This window comes from Monodon monoceros, unplaced genomic scaffold (assembly GCF_005190385.1).
Source record: "Monodon monoceros isolate NGI ecotype Baffin Bay Population unplaced genomic scaffold, NGI_Narwhal_1 Super_Scaffold_7, whole genome shotgun sequence".
NCBI lineage: Eukaryota > Metazoa > Chordata > Mammalia > Artiodactyla > Monodontidae > Monodon > Monodon monoceros.
Window position 1 is genome coordinate 7,650,128 of NW_021703784.1, and position 25,356 is coordinate 7,675,483.

General features: G+C 45.9%; 2 protein-coding genes across 2 annotated transcripts in view; one reads left to right on the top strand and one right to left on the bottom strand.

Annotated features, from left to right (window-relative positions):
* The window catches only part of CDON (cell adhesion associated, oncogene regulated), a 60,298-nt gene extending 46,666 nt beyond the window's left edge, over positions 1 to 13,632 (top strand). The window contains exons 18-19 of the mRNA XM_029209356.1: positions 9,521 to 9,795; positions 10,390 to 13,632. Coding sequence (XP_029065189.1) covers positions 9,521 to 9,795; positions 10,390 to 10,553 — 439 coding nt within the window. The 3' untranslated portion in view covers positions 10,554 to 13,632. The remainder of the gene's footprint in view (positions 1 to 9,520; positions 9,796 to 10,389) is intronic.
* A 1,663-nt stretch (positions 13,633 to 15,295) lies between these two features.
* Positions 15,296 to 23,814, bottom strand: VSIG10L2 (V-set and immunoglobulin domain containing 10 like 2). Its single transcript, XM_029207916.1, is given in 16 exon segments — positions 15,296 to 15,393; positions 15,962 to 16,085; positions 16,777 to 16,933; positions 16,935 to 17,042; positions 17,403 to 17,650; positions 17,652 to 17,695; positions 19,089 to 19,346; positions 19,711 to 19,810; positions 20,030 to 20,155; positions 20,971 to 20,984; positions 21,246 to 21,392; positions 21,395 to 21,520; positions 21,780 to 21,887; positions 21,890 to 21,926; positions 21,928 to 22,142; positions 23,733 to 23,814. Coding segments are annotated over 16 exon segments (1,992 nt in total).
* Positions 23,815 to 25,356: the final 1,542 nt, after the last annotated feature.

The following is a 25,356-nucleotide window of genomic DNA, read 5'->3' on the forward strand; positions in this document are numbered from 1 at the left end:
TTGTTAGGTATGAAAACAACTGCTTATCCAGGACTCCTGGACCCCTTTCCTGCAGCAGGTTAATTTGTTATGACTAAACCCATCTCCTATCCCTGTCCACTCAGCTACTTCAGAACTAGCCATAAAACCAAAGGAAGGAAACACGACAAAGCCTAAGATTTGGATTCTCTTCCACCTATGGTAATCAGCCTGATTCCCTAAGAAAAATATTGAAAGAACTATGTCTAATTTCTTTAATTGATCAGTACCTTCCTTTTGAGTTACATATCTCCTGCTTTTGATATGGAGACCCAATCCTGTTGTCAGGGAGTCACATGGTTAGACTCGTACTTTTGGTCTTTTATTTGTAGGATTGTGTGTGTGTTGGGGGGGGGAACTTGCCATGTTCAGTAATGCACTCAGTCATTTATAGTCACCCAACATGTTGTTGGGTGACAGTCACCAAGAAACTAATTCCCAAAAGGAAATTCCCACTGCAACATCCAACAAAGAGTGTACGGTGAGAATGGAGAACCTTTATGGGCCCTGGAGGAATGTCATCAGGGTTCTGTTGCACAGTTACTGATGACTTCCCCCAAATAAGGGCTAGGTCAGCAAAATAACAGACACAGGGGCAAGAGGAAACAGCAGGGGTGAGCTGAATATTAAAACAAACCACCACCAAAATGAAACCGTTTCAGAAGAAGTTCATGAAGCACATTCACGAAAATAAGTATCACACATCCAAGAGGCTCATGGGTAGTTAGTCCCTGCCCTCCAGGGATAATCAAAAGAGGAAACTTAAGGAAAAATGTATATAATTATCTAACCAGAGTTATTCTGCACGTAATCATGCTTAACAAATATTCAGCTGTGTAATCAGAAATGGGATACTTCTCTGCAAAATATTTTAGAGGTGCTATGTAGTTTTACTGGAATGTCCAAAATATGTTTAGTCAAATACTAAAACAATGTATTCTTTCAAAAACAATCCTATGCTACTATTCCAATTTCTTATTTCCTAGTCTGTGCTATTCAGATTGTTGGTGAAAGAATAGTTTATTTTTATGACACTATAATAGTCATTCTCCTATCTGACAGCTTGGTCAGACAGGCCTCTCCTGTTTACTAAAAGATATCTTAGTAATAAACTAACAGGTCCCAGACTACCTGAATTCTTGCAAAACAGCACAGATATTTGTATGTGGCATGATGCACAGAGTTCTATTTACTCAATGTTTTAAAATTAGGAAAAGTCGTTTCATTGAGCCAGAGACAACTCAGTGAAAACTTTCACCCCACTTTAAGCCAATAGTAACTGCAGTTGAAAGATTGAGAAGCCTAAGATAGTAAAATTACAAGCTCTTTGTATCGTGTAAGCTGTAAGATGTGCATTATAAGAGCATCTCTTTTTTTTTTTTTTTTGCTGTACACGGGCCTCTCACTGCTGTGGCCTCTCCCGTTGCGGAGCACAGGCTCCGGACGCGCAGGCTCAGCAGCCATGGCTCACGGGCCCAGCCGCTCCGCGGCATGTGGGATCTTCCCGGACCCGGGTACGAACCCATGTCTCCTGCATTGGCAGGCGGACTCTCAACCACTGCGCCACCAGGGAAGCCCCTATAAGAGCATCTTAATGAATGTGATACATTTGCAGACACAGACATTTGCCCTTTTCTCTCTCTCACTTGTTATAGATTTGGGTCTCTTACATTTACATATATACAGGTATTATTTTTGTGATTATCTGATTGCTTTAGAAACTTTAGGGCCTTCCCTGGCAGTCCAGTGGTTAAGACTCTGTGCTTCCACTGCAGGGGGCATGCGTTCGATCCCTGGTCAGGGAATTAAGATCCCGCATGCCACGCAGCAAGGCAAAAATAAATAAGTAAATAAAGCCAGTTTTTTTTAAAAAAAAAAGAAATTTTAATTAAAGCGTTATCAGTAAAAGAATTGTTGTACATGTTATATGCCTAATTATATTCAGAACAGGTATTATATTCCTTTTTTATCGACTATGACCTCTGTGCTTATATCTTAGCATGTAGCCCCCAAGTTGAAGCCATTTTTATGTCAACACATGTAGACATTCAGAAATGAACTAAAAGTAAGGTGACTGCATTTTTTATGTTTGGTTATCTACGTGGTTAATTACTGATAATTATGAGTTAGGGTTCGGCATACGAGAAAATTTTAAATCAGTTTGGTTTATCATGTTGAAATTTGGGTTATAATCATGTTAACAGTCTAACTCAAATGACGATGTTACTACCAGCACCACCCTGTTAATTGAGAGTCACAGTTCGGAATAAAAGTATGCACTGCTGTGATTTTCTATATCACTTACCTGAAAAATAGCTGCTAAAGAATATGTAATAGGAAATTGCACTTTTCTCTTGCTAGATATCTGTAATTTCTTTTAAAACGTATGTGTATTCTGCTTGTTAACTTCCAGCACATAAAACCAGGTGACAGTATCAGCTCTCTAATTACCATCCATTGTAGCTGGCCCTGGCTCTTCTGTCCTGACCATCCCTCAGTCCTGTCCCATCCATGTAGTTTACCTTCATTCTCACGAAAGTGCTCTACACTCAAACTGTTAGACTGCCCTTAGATTTCCTTTAAAAATCTCGTCCTTTGCTTTAAATTAAAGAAATGAGCAGGACAGAAAAGAAGCTAAAAGGAATAGAACAACAGAAGAACTTAAGGCGTCTTATTATCTGGTGAGTCTTCATTATTTTATGGCAGCATTATGAAATTAAATTCATATTAGATCTATATAAGCCAATTATTAACTTATAATATCTTGTGTTTAGGGAACTGCCCTGGTGTTTCAAATTCTGGCAAGTATATTTTTTTCCTACACCTTAACTTTACTTTTTTAAACGAAAACTTCTCTTTCTGACCTGATCCTCTTTTGTCTTTCAGGTTTCTAGCACTTTTGTATTACTTCCAGATTCCTGCAGAGAAATGGAACATCAAACCAGAAGCTCACTTAGTTTGTTTTACATCATGATTGGGGATTTCATTAAGTGCCTGACTGTGCTCCATTGTGTCACTAAGAGCTTTCTCTGCCACCTAGGACAGGCATTGCCCGTCCTCCAGAAGACTGAATTTTAAGTCAGAGAACTTTGAAGCCAACAGGTAGAAGAAAGACTGAACATCAGAACTAGTATGGAACAAGGACAGAGATAACTACTATTGTGGTACAAAAATCTTAAGGGGTAAGTGTATGGTTCACTCTCACTTTATTTTTCTGGCCGTGCCGAGCGGCATGCGGGATCTTAGTTCCCTGACCAGGGATCGAACCTGTGTCCCCTGCAGTGGAAGCATGAAGTCTTAACCACTGGACTGCCAGGGAAGTCCCATGGTTCATTCTCACTTTAATCTACGTGTATTATCTTAGTTTTAGGTATGGTCTGTTATAAGGTATCTTGACCAATTAGTTTAATTGTTGCTCCTTGATAATAAATTTACTTGCTTACAGAAAAGCTTATTTAAAAAGTCTGATGTTCTAATGTTTATTATTTATTCAGCATTTTTGAGGTCATACGATGTGCCATTTACTGTGTGCTTGGTGCTGGACATTATGATCTTAATTAGAGTCTAACATGCATTAGTACTTTTATTACTTCCTAGACAATAAAATACTTTAGAACATTTTAACTCCAGTTCCTTCCCCAGTGTTTTGTTATTTTTGTCATGTGGTTTAATTCTATAAATATTTAAAATCCTTTAAGACAATACAGTTACTGTTTTTTGCGGTCGATATTTAGTCACAATTCCCGACATTACCTTTGTTGCTATTCATCCCTTCTTTTTTTTTTTCAACCAGTTTTTATTGGAGTATAGTTGATTTACAATGTTGTATTAGTTTCAGGTGTACAGCAAAGTGAATCAGTTATACATGTATATATAACCACTCTTTTTTAGATTCTCTTCCCATATAGGTCATAACAGAGTATTGAGTAGAGTTCCCCGTGCTATACAGTAGGTTCTTATTAGTTATCTATTTTATATAGAGTAGTGTATATATTTCAGTCCCAGTCTCCCAATTTTTCCCTACCCCCCCTTCCCCCCTTGGTAACCATAAGTTTGTCTTCTACATCCGTGACTCTGTTTTGTAAATAAGTTCATTTGTACCATTTTTTTAGATTCCACATATAAGCAATGTCATATGATATTTGTCTTTCTCTGTCTGACTTACTTCAATCAATATGATGATCTCTAGGTCCATCTATGTCACTACAAATGGCATTATTTCATTCTTTTTTATGGCTGAGTAATATTCCATTGTATATATGTACCACATCTTCTGTATCCATTCATCTGTCGATGGACATTTAGGTTGCTTCCATGTCCTGACAATTGTACGTAGTGCTACAATAAACACGGAGGTGCGTGTGTCTTTTTGAATTATGGTTTTCTCCAGGTATATGCCCAGGAGTGGGATTGCTGGATCATATGGTAGCTCTATTTTTAGTTTTTTAAGGAACCTCCATACTGTTCTCCACAGTGGCTGCACCAATTTACATTCCCACCAACAGTGTAGGAGGGTTCCCTTTTCTCCACACCCTCTCCCTCATTTCCTGTTTGTAGATTTTTCTGTATTTCTTCCTGTTGTCTGCTGGTACTCATTTTCCCTCAACTTGAAGAATTCCGTATAGTATTTCTTGTAGTAAAGGTCTGAGGGTTACATATTCTCCCAGATTTTTTGTTTGGAAATGTCTTCAATTCATCTTCCTTTTCAAAGGGTATTTATTACTGTTCATTAAATTCGAGGTTGGCGTTTACTTTCTTTTTGTGCTTTAACAATGTCATTCCATTATTTTGTTGCTTCTGTTGTTTCTATTGAAGAATCATCTATACAGCTGTTGTTCCCTTTCAAGGTGATAATGTCTTTTTCTTCTGGCTGCTTTTATGATTTTCACTTTGTATTTTTGCTTCCAGCCATTTAATTATTCACATTTGAAAGTATAATTTTCTTTGTATTTATTCTGCTTGGGGTTCATAGAACTTCTTAAATCTGTGGCTTGAACTTTCATCAGTTTTAGAAAATTCTTAGCCTTTAACTCTCCAGATATAGCTTTTATCCCATTCTCTCTTTTCTGTCCTCCAGAGAGATGCCAACTTTACAGGCATACCTTGGAGATATCAAGGGTTTGGTTGCAGACCACTGCAATAAATTGAATATTGCAATAAAGTGAGTCACATGAATTTTTTGATTATGTCCAAAAAAAATGTACATACCTTAATTTAAAAATACTTTATTGCTTACAAAAATCCTAACCATCATCTGAGCCTTCAGTGAGTCATAATCGTTTCACTGGTGGAGGGTCTTGCCTCGATGTTGACGGCTGTTGACTGATCAGGGTGATGGTTGCTGAAGGCTGGAATGACTGTGGCAATTTCTTAAAATAAGACAGCAGTGTTTGTGGCACCTCAAAACAACTACAGTCAAAGGTCATTGATCACAGATCACCATAACAAATATAATAATAATGAAAAAGTTTGAAATATTTCGAGAGTTACCAAAATGTATGACAGAGACAGAAGTGAGCAAACGCTGTTGGAAAAATGGCACTGACCAACTTGCTTGACGCAGGGCTGCCACAAACCTTCAGTTTGTATAAAACGCGTTATCTGCGAAGTATAATAAAGTGAAGCATAATAAAATGAGGTGTGCCTGCATATATTTTTGAGCTTTTTTCTATGCCTCATATGCCTCTTAAGCTTCTTTCTATATTTTCCATCCTTTTGTGTCTGTGCTTCAGTCTGAAGACTGTGCAGAGACACGCTTCATGTTCAGTAAACCTCTAGTCATCTGTGTTCAATTTGGTCTTAACTCCATGAATTGAGTTCTTCGTTTAGGTATTCTACTTTTTAGTTTAGAAATTCCAAATAATAATTATTATTAGATTCTAAGTCTCTGTTAAAATTCTCCATCTTTTCACCTGTTTTCTTGCATATGTTCATCCAGTTCTTTTAAAATCTTTGTCTCCTAACTCAATGTCTGCGTCACTTAGTTTTCTCTTGTTTCTGTCTCCAGAAATGCCACGTAATTTTTTACTGAATTCTGGACATTGCATATAATAACTCATAGAGTCTCTGGAAGATGTTTTCTTGCCCCAGAAAGGATTTACTTTTGTTTTTGGCAGGCAGTTAGGCAAGGGGCAGATCATTTTAACCCAATCAGCGATTGAGCTGATTTATTGCTGAGTTTCAGTCTTTTTAAAAGCCTTGTCTATTCCTGCTTCACTGTTATTTTTACAATGTAACCCTTCAAGGGTCCCAGTGAAAAGCCTGGGGGGGTTTACGGGGCCTCTTCTCTTTGGTAGGCTCTGAGCTCCAATTTCTGTCTTCCCAGCCCCAGGAAACTGCGAGAAGTTCTGCTCAGCTCCTTAGCCACTTCCCGCTGACGTCTTAGCGTTTCATCCTGCACTGAACTGGGCAGATGCCTCATGAGGAAAAGTGGCGCTGAAACTCACATTTACCTTCTTTCTGGAATCTCAGCCACTTAAGTGCTGGAGTAGCTCTCTGATGATTTTGACAGATTTAAACTAAAATTTCACCATCGTTTTTAGTTGCCAAGTTGCTTTTGGCAGGAGAGTTGTTCTGATATAAACTAATCAGCCATAGCCAGAAGCCAGGAGCTTAATTTTTAAGAATGATTTCCAGCGAATCATGGTAGCCATATAGATCCCCCTGACCAGAGATATTTATGGTTTTTTGAAATCAGAATCCTTCTTACTCGCTAATTCCACAATTGCCATCTGCTGTAATTTCCTCAATTATAAGACGCTTGAGTCTGAAATAGCATGGAGGAATACACACTGGTCTTTAGCTGGAATGTGGGAAGTACCCTGTTCTCATCAGCTATACATCTCTAGCGCATCTCAAGGTTGAGCGCTCCCAGTGTCTTTTATACCTTCTTATATTACACTTACTACATTATATTGTAGCCATTTGTTTACTTTTTCTCCTCTGCTAGACTGAGAGCTGGAACCTGTTGTATTTATCTTTATACTTCCAGTGTCTACCACAGTGTCTGACATTTAGAAAGTATCAGCAAATGGTTTTAGAATAAAGGGTTCTTCTAAGTAACATTATTTATAGATATATAATATCTATTAAATTCTCATTAGTAGTAGTTTGAATGCAAAAAGATTTTTCCAGGAGTTCCCAGGTGCTCCAGTGGTTAGGACTCAGCGCTTTCACTGCTGTGGCCCCGGCTTCAATCCCTGGTCGGGGAACTAAGATCCTGTAAGCCATGCAGCACGGCCCAAAAAAACAAAAAACAAAAAAAAAAAACAAGAAGATTTTTCCCCTGGACTTGCCCCATATTTTGGGTGAGTACCCTGTTTACAGTCTGTGGATTCTCATGAATTGAATACATTCAGGGGGATTTTCAGGTTCCCTGGGTGTTGCGACAGTGGAAGAGACTAATGAAAAACGAGACTGATAACATGGACATTTTTAAATGGATGTCAAGAGATTCGTGTTCACCCTCGTCAGCACCCCGGAAAAAATTTTTAAGTTCAGAGTTGAATAAAATGTACATCAGACCGATAAGGAATGCCACGCTTTCCTGGAGTCATGATCTGTCCAGCGCAGTGCTTTGATTCTGACTCCAACGAACTTTCTTCCACACCAGTGCTCCCTCCACTTTTGACTGCCTTAACACTTGCATGGGAACACAGATATTCTTTCAATCAGGTATATATCTTTCCTGTACTATTAAAAGTTAAAATTACAGTCACATTAGATAATGCTGTAGTCAAATTATTCTGTGCAGGTGAATACCTGACAGACATACTTTGCTTTCATGCCAGGTGACTGGTATCTGAGTTCTACTAAGTGTAGAGTGAATATATTTCTCTATTTGAAATTAAAGTTGGACTTATTTAAATTAAGGATTTGTTTTCCTGACAGATGTCTTATTCTCTTCCAGGTTCCGAGTCTTCATGCTTAGGATTTGGTATTTCTAATAACTTGAACCAACAGAAATGCTGGTAACAGTTGCATGGACTTCCTTTTACTGGTTTTCTTACGCTCCAGAAGCATACCATCCCGTGTTCAAAGGATGGAAGTCCAAAGAATTCTTATCTTTATTCCCTAACATGCCTAGCTCCATCATACTACTGGTCAGTCCTGTGTGTTTCCTACCGAACAAACCCAGATCAAAGCGAAATGAAATGTCTTCTCCAGACTTTTCTCACTCCTAATTTTATAAATAAAAAATATTTTTATTTTTTATATAAATACTTCTTAGATTCCAGTTTCTGTTAATGATGGACTAGCCTGATCATCCACAGGTAATAATGATGAAATTGGACAATTTGAAGGTATTGTAGAGTAACCAGAAACAGGCAGAAACTGAATAAATCTAACCTTGAAAGACAATGGGTGACATTTGTTTATGGGTTTTTGCCTGAGGGCATTCTCCAATCTTGGGTCAAGAACACAAACTGAAGGTGTTGAAGGATGGAGGTTGAGGCCAACAGATCAACCAGAAAATCAGAGGGAAAAATCCAGTTTAAAAAATTACTATACATGTAACGAGATAGGAAAATGTGATACTTACTCAAGGGAAAAAAATAGTCAATAGAAACAGACTCTGAGATGATCCAGATATCACAACGAGTAGACAATGACTTTAAAGCAGCTGTTACAAATATGCTCAAGGACTTGAAGATATACACACAATGAATTCACATGGGGAATTTCATCTGAGAAATAGAAACAGTTAAAAAGATCAAATGGAAATTCCAAAGCCAAAAAGTATAAATAACTGGAATGGAAAGTTTACTGATTGGGCTTAAAATCAGATTGGAGAAAACAGAAGCAAGAGTCAATGAACTGGAAGATCAATAGAAATTATCCAATCTGAAGAACAGGAAGGAAAAAAATTAGAGAAAACACGTATCTTGGATGAAGGCAAGAAATAAAAGTAGGGCAGAATTGAAGTGAATGCTCAGTACTAATAAATTCTAGCAATTAATTCTAAAAAGAAAAAAATTGAAAAATAAAACCTGGATTTTGGGTGTCTAGTTCTTGTAGTGTTTTTTCCAAGAGTGAGAGGGAACATATCTGATTTCAAAACAGTGTGTTTTTGTTGGCTTTCTTTCATAAGGTCATTTCTCTCATGTGGCCGAAGTTTCTTAGCTTTCTGTCCTCTTCCTCTTTTTTTCTTTCATTCCTTCCAGTGTGGATGGCCTTTTCCGTCTGTGTGCTATATTCTGGAGCTATTTAATTATGAAGACAACTTCTGACAGCGGACTAGGGCAAAGGAAACATGGGATAGGTCATCATATACAGTTCCATTCTTAATTGGTTTGCTTTTTGATGCATTCTCCTGTTGTATTTCACTTTAACTCTAATTTTTGATATTTCAAATCATAGTGAATCATTTAGTTATTTCTAAGCATCAATCTTTCTTAAGAATCTATGAATACAAAATACCAAATGATATTTCAAAATGAGTGACTTTTAATTATTGATCCCTCTAGATACAATTCTATTTCTTTTGGTTTACCCTTTATAGGTGTTTCACCAAAACCAACAGCAGTTTCAGCAGCAGCCCCCTTCCTGTGGTCCCAGTGGTAGCACCTTATCCTCAGGATGGTTTGGAAATGAAGCCCCTCATTCACATGAAGATGCCTGTGTGTCTGGCTTCCACAGTCCCCGACTGTGGTCAGTCACCTGAGAAGGGCATCAAAGATGACAAGGCACGAAGACCTGCTCAGCATATTTGCTGTCAAGACAATAGAAATGAGACCAGCTCTGATTGTGTGGAAGTTGCAGCAGAGTTCAACAGAGGTACAGCAAGACATTATAAATCTTAAGTTTCTAGATAGTCTTCAGTTAACTAAGAACTGTATCAGGAAAGGTGATGCTTTCAGAATGTTCTCTCTGTGATCAACTCACGTATTTCTTAGGTATTGGGTGGGGTGGATATTGGATACTTAAAAAAAAGTTGACTCAATAAAGAGTTCTTTGAAATTTTGTTATGCACACCATTCATCTCAGGTTGTTCATCCTGAGAACATTTTGGAAAATAAATCCAAATAGGCTTTGATTCAGTTTGTACCTGAAAGTAGACTTGCTAGAAGGATGCATTTTGTGATCCTGAGCTTTTTCATTTGAATTGATTCTGGAGTTGTAGCCTCTCTTTAACATGGTAATTTGGGGGCTTTTAAGGGGTTTCCTTTAACCCTGAGATGAATTGTACAACTGTTCATGAGAGCTCAACTTTATTTTAAACCTTTTAAACCTACTGCCTCCCTCAAATTCAAACTAAATGTAACTGGGCTCTGATTTTGCTCATGATTCTTTCGTTATTGCTCAAGGTAATGTTTGCAGACTGCTTTGATAAAAATCAGCCTTTATCATTTCCAAACCTTTGTTTTTCAGGAGACAGCTGTGTGCCTTCAGAAACAGAGAACAAAATTTTAAGTTGGAATCCTCTTATTTTGCCGCCTGTTTCAAAGGACTGCGCTGAAAAGACACCATGGTCTCCTCCTGGCATTCCTGTAGACAGCCCTTCGGGTGTCCTTCAGCAATCCCAGGAAACCTGAGGGTGTGTCGGTGCCTCGTCATGTTTCCACTTCAAGCCAGTAACTGCACAAAACAGGCCTGGGGATGGACTGTGTGAAGGACATTAATTCAATTCAGAGAAAAATCGTTATTTATTTTTTGTAGTAGTAATGTCATATGAATGTATCTTAAAATGTGTGCCCTTTTATATTATTTATGCCTTAAAAGTTTCCCTCCCTATTTCTTCCTCCCCCTCAGTAGTAAACAACCTGGTTTGGCATAGTTTTCAATCATATGAGAGCAGTGGGATCATTCCACGTTGTCCAAGAGCCTCAGCGACAGTAAGAGCCCCTCCTACAATGATCCCACCTATTGGCTGACTCATCTAAGAGAGAATTGCACAGGCCATTGGAACTTTTCAGAAGGAAAGCTGTCTTTCACTATCATGTTATCAGACTTTCTGAGAACATTTGTAGTCAACCACAGTTGTAGCCTGATGTTTGTAATAGCAGATGTCTTGTGAATTTGATGAGTGCCTTCCACAGAAGTGATAGTTGACCTATAGACCGTCTTTGCACATGGGCACAAGTTATGTCCAGCTTTCTAGGCACTAATCACAAAGAGTGTCACGGACATGGTGGTGGTTAAGTCTGGTTGGGTTATTGCAGAAGCAGAAAGGGAGCCAGGGCCAGAGAGAAAAAGAATGCCTACTAAAATTTTAAATTGCATTTGTTTATAACATGGTCACCATGGGGCTCTTTTTGACTGTTTCTAAGAGTAGGAGCAAAATAAGACTTTCAAGTAGTGACTGGAAGAGAAAGATGTGCATTTTAAGAAAAAAGGGAAGGTTCCAGGGGGACTATCTCGGCGGAAGCTCTCCCATTAGTATAGGATGTGTCACGGTACCACAGCCCCTGAAAATCGATGTTTTCTAATTTCCAGCTTGGGCAATACCTGGAAGATGGGAGTGTCAGAAAAGAATCTGGAGGTTTGAAGTTTCCAGACATTTTTTTCTGAATGTCGTCATTGTAACAGGCACCTAAAGCTTCGATTAGCAGAGCTCGTAAATCACAATTGTTGCCGCCTCTGAGTGACGAGGACGTTTGCAGCTGTCGTTGGAAGGCTTTTCTTCTCCACATCTAAAACAAAACAAAACAACACTCTAAGTGTATTTAATAGCTTGAGTCAAGCTTTATGGATCACTGCTCTCTTCTGGATTGTGCATCCCTTTGGGGAAGAAACAGATCCTACCTAAGAGTCAAGCAATTCCAGCATAAGTGGAAAACTTCTACAGTTTCCCAACAATTGCAGTGAAATAGACTAGCATACTGTACTAATCGACTTTCTATATAAATGCATCAATATCCCCTTACATATGTCTATATACTTTATAAATAGAACCGTTAGTGGAATGTGCTTTGTGAGCTGGGTCACTATGCAAGGATTACTTTGAGTAGAATGTAGTAGATATGATTTCATAGTCGGGTATCAGGGATGCTGCAGTCAGGTTCTCCATTCCAGACGTCCATGCCTGTAGTATACTGACTGGATTTATTCTTCACGTTGCTTAGATGCAGTTAGCTTTGGAGGGGAATAGCTGTGTCCCTTACTTCTGTGGCTAGCAAAGGACAAAGTCCTAGCACACAGAATATAAAGACATACCCTGTGTTTCCAGTCAAGTTACAGGCAATACAGTCACAAAGGGAGTTTTAGAAAACCGGGGAGTAAATGTTTGTAGGCAGTCATTTTGATTCAGGAAACAGAGGTGTATTAGCATGAGCCTTAGGTCATAAACTGCTTTTAAAGGTTGACTTTGAATATGGGATTTGTCCACTAGGAAGAGAAAACAACTTTACCTTTAGGGCAATCTCATTGTGGACTGCTTTATTTATATTATTAGTAACGCTGTTTTAAGTGTTATCCCTTTTATTGTATTTTATTTATAAAAAATGCCTTTATATATTGAGATATATAAAATATAAATATATATATATAATTGCCTTCATGTTTAGGAGTTATGAGTGCTCTCTAACCGTGAGTTGTTCTGAACTTTTAGCCCTGCACAGTCACCCAAAACAGTCCTACCTAATGTCACTTGCCAGGAAGTCAGAGGAAAGTACAGCGTGGGCGATGGCTCTAACATTTGTGAAGTAACTGCTGTGTACCAGGCACTGTGCTGGTGCTTGTTACTGCTATCTCAAATCTTACTGTTAAGACACATCTACAAAGTAGATGGTAAAGTCCCCAGGTCACACAGGTGAGCCACAGAGCCAGCATTTGAACTTATCTGGAGCTGTAATCTGAGCTCCTTCCGTTTTTCCATACTGCTTTCCGAAAGCATTGTGGTTCACTCTCCTGATGGAACTGGTCCAGTTCTGTAAGCCCTGGCCCACCCCGCCATGGGATTCCTCAGATGCTCTAACTCCACAACGAGAGAAGCTGCCTCTGTCCTCCATGGGCAGAGCTCTGAGCTTATTGCCTGGTCTTCCCCGGAGCCCTCATTTCTCTCCCTGACGCCCCCTCACTACCATCCGTGCACGGGAATTTGACCTTCTCTCAGCGTAATAGTGATCCTGTAATCCGTCAGGCCTCTCTGTGTTTCTTCTCTTAGAATTCGCTGTGAGTCTTTGTTTTAGCATAAAACTCCCCCCACTCCTACTATATAATTTCACTAGCTCCTTTTTTTCCTTCTTTTGGTTATGCACTGATCGTCTGGTGATGGGTGCTCTACAAGATGTAAGTGAAATGGCAATGTTTTAAACCTTTTGAAGTGGTCTTTAGAAAAAGCCTCTCTTTCTGGGTTTTGTTTTTGTTGAACGAGTCCTCAAGGGCCGATACATCCTTACTAAGCTGATTGTGATGCAAATCTCATTCCGGCTACAGTACTGCCAGGAAATTAACTTTATAACTGAATTTCATCTGTGTTGCTCTCTTTTAAAGCAATGACTTTTAAGATGCATGTTTTTGTATCATATTGAAAAGTATGTTTTATTTTCCTTAAAGTGGTAATGTTTGAAATTGTACATATTTTAAATGATGTAGCTTTGACAGGTTTTATTTTGTTGATTTGATTTTATATTAAAAGAGAATGCTGCTTTCATGTAGAGTAGCACGTGAAGATGGGGATCCTCTGATTGCTCCCTGTTTGTGTAAAGCTGCTTATAGCCTGTGATTGGGGTGGGTGTACATCTCACTCTGACATTTTTTGGACCCCTGTCCTCCCCCTGAAAATCCCCTATGCACATCCCAGAGCCCAGTGAGTTAATCCATTCTGTTCTGACTGCAGAGATCCAGGCCCCGAAGGAAAAAGATCCAGGACAGGTATTTTATGGGAGGCTGGGAAAATACGTGCACCAAGGAGCTCTGCCGAAGCAGGCAGACTCCCGTTGGGGAACTCAGTATTTCTTTGGAAGGAAGCAAGAATTAGGAGAGAAGCAGCAGGAGAGTGAGGAAGAGGGGTCCCTTCTGAGACCTCACCTATTTTTACCGTTTACCTATGTCCCTATGAACCCCAGGGTAGAAGTTTAGTCTCAAGAAGCAGCTTTGCGTTACTGCCCTGAGAGACTCAGTGTCTGGGCTGCTCAGACCAGACAGCCAAGAGGGGCTTTTGCACGGGGTGGGGCCGCCTTGTTCTGTTGTATTCCCCAGGTTTAAAAGAGCCTTCCTTGAACCTCAGCCCCCGTCCTGAGAGCTGTGAGGGAACTCGAAACCCCTCGTCTTATGAAGCCTGAATCTGTGAGAACCTAAGGAGAACTTAGTTTCTGTCAGTTTTCCGTCTCCTCTCGGGCGCCACTTTCCTGATTCCTGGCAGGATGATCCCTTGGCTCTCTCGCTGTTTCTTCTCATCTGAGTCCCCTGCGGAGGCAGCTCTGCTGACTCTTCCAGGCAGTGGAACAAGCATGCATTTGTGTTTCACCCAGATGTCAGACACACACGCTTGGAGTCGGTGAGTCATGCTGGCGGCTGACAAAGTGTGACTTTGGCTTGGCCGGGTCCCCTCTCAGCCAGCTCCCCGAGCCTGGTGGCAAGAACCCTGTCCCGTCTCGTTGGCACGGACTCCGGGGTCTAGCAACTGTGAGGCCCTTTGCCCACGACAGGCTTGGTGCTATTCCTACATGAAAGGTGAAAGGGAGACAAAGGCCCTGGGCACCTGGCTCTGCTACCAGCCCTGATTCAGCTGGTCCTACAGTAGAAGCTCGTGTTCTTGGGGAAGGAACTTGGGATGTGGAAAGAACTAGACGAGCACATCTCTTGCTAGAGTTGAATGAAGGGCACACATGCCTGCAGATCTTGCTTCCCATCCCCTAGTTTCCTCCCAGTAGGGAAACCTGGAGCCCAGCTGAAGCCAGGTCAGCCTTTCCCTGTGGGAGCTGCAATCGGAATAATCCTCCACTGGTGAGAGCATCACGTGTGATTTATCGAGGGATTTCTCAGTTCACGGACTTGGTGTGGAAGCAGGCAGCTTGCTCCTACGGCACCAGACACTGGTCCCGGCACCGTGGTTCTCACTTGCCCTCGGACAGCCGGTTCATCTTCTCCCCAGTCGTGTGTCTTCCTCGTCTTTCCACCTCTGTCTTCCACAAGCTGGGCCAGGACTTGTCTCATAATCAAGTCATTTAGAGGCCCTGCAGTTGAGCCTCGTGCTGGTTGTAAAAGCCGGATATTCAGTGGGAAGTGGTAGCTGGGGTCTTAGCTACCTTGGCTTTAACACTCAGTATGACCGAGGGGATGTTCCCGTCCCCACCTTCTCCCCTAAGCGTGTTGGCACCTTCCCCTTGAGGCCTCATGGTTTGGCAGTCACTGTGATGGTGACGTTTACTGGAGCCCCCGGGGATTCTTGTGCAGGATGCGAACCTGGGGTGGTGGGTGGTGATTCAGTGCCTACAAAGAACAGACACAAGCAAAGGAGAGAGATATGCCCTGGGGGTGCCCCAGATTGTTCCCAGAGGACAAGAGAGACTGAGCATCACGCATGAAACTCAGGACTGTTTCCTGGCTTTGGGGATAAAATCGAGCTTACCTGTCATTGCCTCGGGGCCACCCCTTGAACCCTGATATTGGTGACTTTGCTCCCTGAGGGTGAAGTGTGAGAGTAAAGTTAGTGGCAATTACACTCTCCCAGCCTTCCTGACCTCCAGAATGACTGGGCTTCCATACTCCCCTGGGAACAGGCAACCGCCCAAGGCCGGTAGGAAGAAAAGGAAGAGGTGCGTTTCTTGAGCAACCAGCACAGTTGTTGGGAGAATAACCCTCCCTTCCCTGACACTCAGGAACCCAGAAGGGGGTGGCCCTAGATGCCCGAGGTTGGGGGTTGGAGTTCTGATGGACATCTAGCACTGGGGAGAGGTCACAACTAAGGAAGAGCCTAGATTCCTTGCCCAGGGGAGTCTATATCTTATGGGGCCACCTTACAGGAACAAGCAACCCTGCCCTTGAGCTTCCCACTCACAGGGGAAGGTGTCCAGGTGCCGGGCAGCATACTGGAACACCAGCAGAGAGGTCACCGTTGCCACTACCATTCCTGTTCCTGCCGCATCCAGCACTGCAGGATAGGCACTGAAGGGGGTGGTCCGCTAGGCGGGGTTGCACGGGATAGGTTTAGAGCCGCTGCTGAACTTGGCAACAGTGGCTTATAGGGTACCAAGCAGGCTGTGCCCTGCTCATCCGGTTCCCCCTCCACCTGAGGTGGGTGATCAAGAGCAAGCCTTGACACAGAGAATCTGGAGACCAGGTCTCTCCCCAGGAAAGAGATGCTCTGCGTGCCTGTATTCTTGAGGTTTTGAGTCCCCAGCCAAGTCCCCTACATCTGGCACGGGAGGCAGCAGGCCAGTTATCTCGGCAGCCTGGGGCTGAAGGAAAGGATGCCTTAACGCAAGGAATTCCCAGCGTGGAGAAAGAGCAGCAGGAAGCCAAGAGCCCACCTCTGTCCCAGGAGGTGAGACTGAGGCGCAGAGTCGGGCCCCCATCCTTATTTAATCACCAGCACCTGCACCTCCCCTTTTCCTATTTCTTCTGATTCAAGCCGACTGTGGCTCCCACCCCTAGGCCTGGGCCTCCAGAACCTCCCCGGGAGGGGACGGAGGGGAGAGACAGCAGTGGGGGTCACCTGAGGGGAGGGTGCAGAAGAGGACAGAGGCTGGGGGTGGAGGGACTCAGGAGGAAGGAAGCGAAGGGACAGAGTCGGGGATGCCGTGGGGATAGGAAGATGCCCCCGATTTCGGTTTGGTGGAGCAAACCTGGGTTGCTCCACGGCGCTAGCCTTACGGCACCTGGTGTCTTCACCTCAGAGGGGTATCCAGCTCTGCGGTGATTCAGAGCCAGGACGTGGAAGGCATAGAGGACCTCCGGGTCCAAGCCCCCCGGCCGCCGGCCACTGCTCTCCGGCTCGATGTCACCAGCTGCGGTCTCCCAAGCCCCAGGAAAGAGATGCTCTGCGTGCCCCTGGGCCTCGGACGGCCCATGGCAGCTGCACCTCGCTCTGGCGTCTCCCGTAGGTCAGGCAGCTGACGGTGAGGTGACGTTGGGGGTAGCTGGATATCCCGGGGCGAGGGTGGGGACACACGCAGGCGTGTGCGCACCTACCAACAACCATGTGTAGTTTTAGTCTGTGTAGTTTTAGTCTGTGTTACCCTAGACTTACACACTGCCCTCAATTTCCTCCTCTATAAATAGAGGGACAGGAGATTACTCTGACTGCGTGGCGTCCTGTTTGCCTGAACTCGAGTGCATCCGATTCACGTTCACGTGGGGCTTGTGCTTTTTGAGGCCCTGTGCCTGAGAAAGATAACGCCTCCAAGTTTTGGAGCAGGGAATCCCTGTGCCTTTTTACACCTTAAGGGCAATGGCTGGAGGTTCCCCATCCCCCTCTCCACACACACGCCACCCCTCACTCACTCAGCACCTACAGCAGGATGCTCCGACTGCTGTTGCCCAAGGCATTTCGGGCCTTGCACTGGCAGGTGCCACTGTGGCGTGCTGGGTGCGCACCCCGGACACTCAGGCGCAGCTGGGCACCCTCAGGGTGCAGCATGAACCCCGAAGTGCCTGGCTCCACCTGCCGTTGCTGGGATCCCAGCCAGAGGAGCTGGGCAGGTGGCGTGCCCCCGAGGAGGGCACATCCCAGCCAGGCGTCTCCCCCCCTCCAGCACTGACACCCAGGGCTCAGCCACTGCCAGCTGTGGGGCTTCCACAGGGACAGAGAGGGTAAGGCTAGAAGGTGCCCCCTGTGTCTGGGCTAGTGGAGAGGCTTGGAGGTGAGGTGCTGGCCGGCCATGGAGGGGATGGTGGGGGACAGAGGAGACGGGGCCTGTGGGGTTGACAGTGAAGCCTGTCATGGCCCGGTCTGCCTCCTCTTCCAGGCTCTCATTATATGCCGAATTCCTGTCACCATCTGCTCCAGGCTTTACTGATAGCAGCTGTGTTCCTCGATGCTCCTCCCCCACCCGACCACAGAGCAGCTCCTACAGGTGGGGCCCCTGCCCTATTCACCTCTGCGTTAAGCACCTCCTCCTAGCACATGGCAAAGGGCCTCCTTCCCCCTAAAGGCCCACAACCTCTCCACCAGGGCACAGGACCGGACCCATAGCAGGTGCTCAGTTTTTATGGACTGACTCCTAGAAACCCAGGGTTTCATGTGTCCGTGAATCTCCTATGATGGAATTTCCAGTCCCGAGACTGAGTAAGAAGGGAAGGAAATATTTTGAGCGGTGGACCTCCCTGAAAACATGCTAGTCACCCAACGTTTGGAGACCAAGACATGAATCATTTTGTGAGAATTGTTCTATGTGACAGCTCTGCTGCTTGCTTTTCTGAAATTTTTACTTCAATATTTAATTCTTTTTTTCTTGAGTTGGCAATAAATAGGACTGCCAGGGCCAGACGAAGACAGAGAAAGAAATCAGACCAAGAACGAATAGAGGGAGTGGGAGAGGCAGAGAGAGACCTCTGGCACCTGAAACATTAATGCAAGTCAAGGATATAGTCTGGCACCTCTCATGCAAATTGATGCAAATGAGGGTGACAGAATCCCTCATGGTCTAGATGGTGCTGTCCAGTAATGGCTCCCCCGCTCCAAACACACATGTGCCTATTTAGCACTTGAAATGTGGCCAGTCCACGTTGAGATGTGCTGTCACCATAAATACACACACCAGATTTTGAAGACAGCATGAAAATAAAAGAATGTAAAATATCTCATTAATAATTTTATCATTACATGTGGAAATGATAACATATTGGATATATCAAGCTAAATAAAATGTTTCACTGTTTCTTTTTACTTTTTTAAGTGTGGCTACTAGAAATTTTTAAATTTTATGTATATATATATATATATATATATATATATATATATATATATATATGGCTCACATTATATTTTTATTGGACAATACAGACCTAGACCAAGCCCCCTGACTGTATGGATCAAAAACTTTGAGTGCTTGGGAGGTGAGGTGACACAGTGTCTTCACTTACTTTGCATTCCAGCACAGCTGTCCCCCAGAGCCCCTCATCCTGATTCCAAAGGGCTGCTACTCCCACCCCGCCCCAGAACCGAGTCTCCAGCCCCCACTCACCTAGCTGGAGCCGGCCGAGGGCGTCGGGGACCCTGAGTGGGTGAGTGCCCAGGCACGTGAATTCTCTGCCAGCCAGGTCGTCCTGGGCCTGGAGGAGGTGGACGGCCAGCGAGGAGCGGCTGCTGGTGCCGAGGTCGGCTGCCGTCCATCAGACCAGCTCGGCACAGCAGGGAGCTCCAGGCCACTCACAGCTCAGCATGATGAACTGGCCTCTGATTGTGGCCATGGTCCAGCAGGTGGGGCTCCAGAGGGGCTGCCCTAGGTGGGGAACACAGCTCGGCATGGCCCTACAGGAGGAGGAATGGCCGGCAGGCCTACCCATCCTTCCCTCCTTCATTTACTGTTTCACTCACTCATTCCTCCATGTACACAGTTGCTCGATCATTCATTCATTCGCCATTTATTGAGGGCCGACCATGTGCCAGGGAAATAGTGGGAACAGATGCTAAGCAAACAATTGCAATACAGTCTGATGAGTGCTAGAGTATAGGTAGAAAGACAAACTCTCTGGGGCTTCAGGGAGGAGGACTTTGAAGACAGGATGACATGTAAACTTGGTCTTGGTAGACGGGTAGGAGTTTCCAAGGCAGAGAGAAAGCCAAAGGCATATTTCAAGACCAACGTGCAATAATAGAGTGGTAGAAGTAGAGGGTCAGGTCGATGAGCGCCTCCCTGGAGGCTGGGAGACAGTAAAGAGGGTGTCGCAGGGCTCTAAGCCCAGACTGAGGACAGGGCACAATGTGGGTGGAGACCAGGGCTGGAGAGGAGAGAAAAGCTGGGAGGTGGGGACTGAGCAAGTGCTGTCACCTCCTCATTACACGGCAAGTCCTGGAGCTTGTGGTCTGGGGTCCCTCCCCGGATCCCAGGGTCCCACTGGTCTGGCCCCTGCCCACTCCTCTGCCTAGAATGGCAGAGCCCTGCTGTTTCCTGCGTACACTCACACGGCGTGATCCGCAGGGGGCAGGCAGAGCCGGGGCTGGGTGCCGGCTCGTGCAGGTGAGGACCCTGCTGCTGGGGAGCTGGGTGGCTGCGTGCCTCCAGGCGACATTGCCTGCTTCCTTCTGCTCCTACCTCTTTCCCAAGAACTGCTCACCTGTCTCCTCCACAGTCCTCAGTTCACAGTTTGCACAGACCACATCCTTAGTGGACATCGTTAGGCAGAGCCCTAGCTCCTTAAATCCTCTAGACCAGCACTGTCCAATAGGTAGACGTGTGCCACAGATGTGTGAAAATTTCCAAATCTCAAAAAGGAAAAATAACCAAACCCAACCAAGCAAAACAACACCAATAGGTTTCAACAATTTTAATAATATTTTTGGTTTAACCAAACACATGCAGAATATTATGGTTTCAAGGTACAATCAATATAAAAAGTATTGATGAGCCCATATATATATATATTAGATTAAGTCTTCAAAATCTAGTGTGCATTTTATACTCAGAGCACATCTCAGTTAGGTTCAGCCACACCCCAGATGATCAAAGTCATGCAAGTGGCTACCCTACTGGACAGTGCAGCTCTAGACTATGTTAATCTTCATCTTTCACATGAACCACTGATTTCATTTTTAAATTAAAAAAAGTTTTGAAAATAGTTTTAGAAGTTAATTAGCTTCATGTGTCCTCCTCTTCACTGAATTAACTATTCTAGTCTTTTGTCCACTTTTGTATGGATTGCTGCTCCTTCCTCACTGGTTGCTTTGGAAATCTTTATGTCTTCTGAAAAGTAATCCTTTGTTTGCTATGCGTGCTTGCTTTCAACAGAAGCTTCTGATTTCTAACTTCAGCTTCTCAGCCTCAGACTTAGCACCAAATTGTCACCCTCTCTTCCCACTGTGGCCCCCTCCCTGTTTCTTCAGGGTTCAGCCGGTCAAAGGTAGACTTTCTGAGCCACCCCTGAAATTATGGGTAAAATTGTGACTATGAACGTATGCACATTTTCCTGCTAAGAGGGGCCCATGACCTTGAAAAGGTGAAAACCCTTTGTACTAGAGCCATATTTGGCACCAATGTGTACAATGCCTTGAGCTCCTGCCTACTGGAGCCTCTTGGAGGGCTAGGGTACTCCTAGGGGCCCTGAGGTGTGTCAAGAAGCCAAGCCCAGGTGGGTAGGTGGGTGCAAGCCCTGACCCCTCCCCCAAGACCATTCTGACTCACAGATGATATCCAGGAAGTCTCCATCACTGCTCAGCCAGTTGACGGTGTTGTGGGCAGGGCACATGTACCAGCCCAGGTGTGTCCGATTGACGAGGTCCAGCTGGATCAGATGCTTCGTGACCCCTACCAGGGCCTCTCCAGGGCCTCGGGTGCCTGATGCTACCAGGCAAAGGTCACGGGCTCTGTGACCTCCCACACTGCACATGTGGCCACCACGGAGGTCCCCTCCACTGGGGACAGGTCGCTCAGCTGCACCTGAGGCTTTGATACGGGCACTGGCCAAAGGAAGGAGAGGCCCTGTGTTTGTTATCACAGACCCGGGTCATGCCCAGCTGCGTCCAGCAGCTCAGAGCTTGCTGGCAGGGTTTGGCCTACCCACCGGGCCCTGAGCATCCCTTCTTCATGATCCCAGGTTTCCCCACTGCCTGGAGGAGGGCCCAGTAGAACCCAAGCCCAGCAGAACACAATGGGAAACACATGCAAATAGATGCAAAGCAGCATGCAATGCAGCTCAAGCCAGCCTGGGTCCCTGGCCAAGCCCCTCAGCAGGCACGGCCAGAGCAAGGGAGGGGTAGGTGGTGTGGAGCTGGCCTCCGGCCTCGTGTAGGGCCTGGCACAGGAGGTGGCCGTGGGCCCCCTTCCCAGCTCCCCCAGCACCAGGCTTCTGTTCTGTAGACTCACTCATGGCCCCCAGAGCCAATGCCCTGGCCTCCACCTTAGACTCCGCTCTGCTGGTGACGGCCACGAGCTGCGGAATCAGTGGGCCCAGGGGGGCGAAGCTCCAGAAGACCGCTAGGGGGGCAGGCCGGGAGCCACAGGCCAGCTCCACGGAGCCTCCCTGCCCTCCTTGGGTGGAGGGGGCCTCCTCTGGTAGTCCTGGGGTCGCCTGGGGCTGCCCTGGAGACAGAGGCAATGCAGGCTGTCTGGGCAGTTCTGGGGTCCCCTGCTCCCCGTCATTGCCCAGAATCTCTGTTACCGGTCTGCAGGGCGGGCTGGCTGCGCAGGGTTTGACAAGGCAGCGTAAGCCCTTTTGGAGTTGGTGGACAAGAGACGGTTTCTGAGGGAGCCCACGGAGCTTCCTATCAGGCTGTGCTGTAGAAGTGGGTGGGGTGGGACACTGGAGCAGAGGTTCCCATCAGACCTTTTGGAAAGCTTGATAAAAATGTAGATTCCTGGGCTTCATCCCAGACTACTGAGTCAGAATCCCCTGGGTTGGAGGGGAGGGGTCAGGGCCCAGGAATCTGTATTTTAACAAGCATCCAGGAGTCGATCTGATGATCAGCCAGACAATGACTCCCGAGACTCAGGAGATGTACGTGGCCGCCGGCAGTTCAGGCCCCAGAGATCGCTGAGTAAGGATCCCAGAGGGATTCCAGACCCACTGCAGCAAAAGGAAGACGACCCCAGCCTGCCGTCAGCTCACATCGAGCATCCACTCGTCAACTGTTAACTACGGAGCACGTGCTCCAGGCCAGGCACAGGCTACAGTGACAAATGAGCCACTCATCCCCGCCCTCATGGAGCTTCCAGTCTCCCAGGGAGTCAGGCAGTAAGCAGTCATCATGGGTAAGGCAGGCCAGCAGGCGTTCTTTCCTGCTCGGGGCCCAGCAGGGAACCCCAGGACCTGCCTGAGCACCCTGTTCTTCTGTCCCTTGTGGTCAGCATACTGTAAAGAACCTCAGCAAACTTAAGAAAATAAGTGCGTCGGAGGACAACCAAGCCACAGGGCTCATTTGCACTAGCGTCCGTGGACTGAGCGCCCCCCTGTGCCGTGCCCTGCCCTGGACTCTTCCCCTGCATCCTACTGATCTTAACTGTAATGACAATGACATCCCTCCAGACTCTGAAACATGAAATCACTTCGTCTAAAGCCACACAGTAGGTGGAGGAGCTGGGATTGGAGCCCTGGTCTAACTCCCAACTTCAGATTCTCCCCGCCGCTGTCCCCGCAGCTTCCCCAGAGAGAGAAGCAGAGGAGGCCAGCATGGAGTTGGAGGGAAGGGATCAAAGGCAAGATTCCGATGTTCAACTGATCAAGAAGAAAGACATGTAGCGACTTCCCTGGCAGTTCAGCGCTTAAGACTCTGAGCTACCACTGCAGGGAACGCGGGTTCGATCCCTGGTCGGGGATCTAAGATCCCACATGCCCCCGGGCACAGCTAAAAAAAAAAAAAGAAGAAAGAAAAAAGAAAGACATTTAACCCAGAAACTGGTTCTTTCCAACCTCATGGACACTGCTTTGGCCCACGCTACCAGCATCTCCCACCTAGACTATTGCAAAGGTCTTCCCACTGTTCCCAGCTCCCTGAAAACTGTCAGCTTTGGAGGGAACTTTCCGAAACCCAGATCTGACCACGTCACGCCATGCTTACTCCCTGACAGCGGCCCTCAGCATAAGCTCTTATGGCTTCTTAAGGTAAAGCAGAGTGCTCTCTGTGCCCTGGCCCTGCCTACCCACCGGCAAGAAGTGGCCTGAGCATCACTCACCTGAGGCCCCTGGATGCAGCAGGCAGAGGGGTGCCCGCTGCAGGAGGCTAAGTGGTCAGCTCAGGGCCCTCCGACCCACCATGGCCCCGTCTCCCTGGGTGGCTGCCCCTTTGAGGTTCCTGCCTGGCTCTTGGGCTCCCTGGAAGCCCAGCCCTGGAAGAATGGGGGGTCTGGCTCATGTTGCCAACCTGGGCCCTCCCGACACCTCCACCCCGATCTCCTGTTACCCTCACTGTCCTAATTACGGGTGAATTGTTTACCAGGTGATTCACTCCATCCATAATGCAGAGTAGTGCAGGGCAGGACCAGGCTGGGGCAGACCTGGGGGAGGACCCTGTGCTCTCTGAACTTTGATTTTAATGATATTATGAAATTAAAACGCCGAGCATGGAGGTGAAAAAGGCCCCAACCTCATCAAGTCCAACCACCTGCCCAGTGCAGGACCCCCGTGTGCAGCCCTCCAGACCATGGAGATCAGGAGGTGCAGACACGCCTTTAAATGCCCTTTGACCCCTCTCATGTTTTCCTCAGGTTTCGTGGGGAGAAGCTGGTGGAGTGTTGCCAGGAGCTCTGGGCTCAAACAGTTTGGATTTGGCTGATGATCCCTGAAACTTTAGGACATTTCTGAGCCTCTCTGAGCTCTAGTTTCTTCACAGATTAATGGGGATAATAGTACCTCCTTTCTTGTAAAGATTATTGTGAATATTAAACAAAAAACTCACACTAGCATTGGGGGGCTTCTTGGGGTCTCATAATGTTCTATTTCTTGTCTTGGGTAGGGGTTACAGTTTATAAGCTGTACATTCTTTTTTAAAATATACTATTACATATGTTTGATAAAATTCACACACACACACACACACACACACACGAATAGTGCCCAGCACAGAGTCGGTGCACCAGCTTCCAAGCTCCTAGCTAGATGTGGCCTGCAAAGTCAGGGCCCTGGAGCTGGAAAGGAAACCAGCTTTCCTGCTGTCCAGAGCTCTCTGGATCCCAGCACTCTCTCTCTCTCCCTCTTGCTCTCAGCATGTCCTGCTGCCGTAGCTGTCTTTGAGTGACAGCCTGAGATGAGATCAGAGTTTTCCATTATCTGATGGAGGGGTTGGGGGGAGGGTGAGATTCCTGGACCCCAGTGAGATGAGCTCTGATGTCCGGTGTCAGGTTCCTCAGGGCTCAGCTGGGACAGGAGCTGTCAGAGCTGATGCCAGGCAGGCTCCTCCTGGGCCCAGAGAAGCTCGCCGTGTGCTCTCGGCCTCTCACTTGCCCTCGGACAATGGAGAGCCAGCTGTCCCACTCTCACAGCCCACGGCCAAGTTTCCTCCACGCCTTCCACAGGGTCTTCAGCCCCCATGCCGTCCTAACTCAGCTTTGAGCAGAATGGCATATGTCCCTGGGGGTCAGGGTCCTACCAAGTGGGGATGGCACTACCCTATTTGCCCTACCCTATTGACTATATCCCCCCTCATTCTGATCCCCCCCACCCTAACTGGGAAAGCATCAGAACCCTGTTAGACGTTCTTTGGGGAGCAAAGAATGGTGATCTGGCACTGTCGTCCACCTCAGGGTGGGCAGCAGGCCCTGTGTCCAGAGGAAACGTGAGAATTCAGGCAGGGTTAATCAG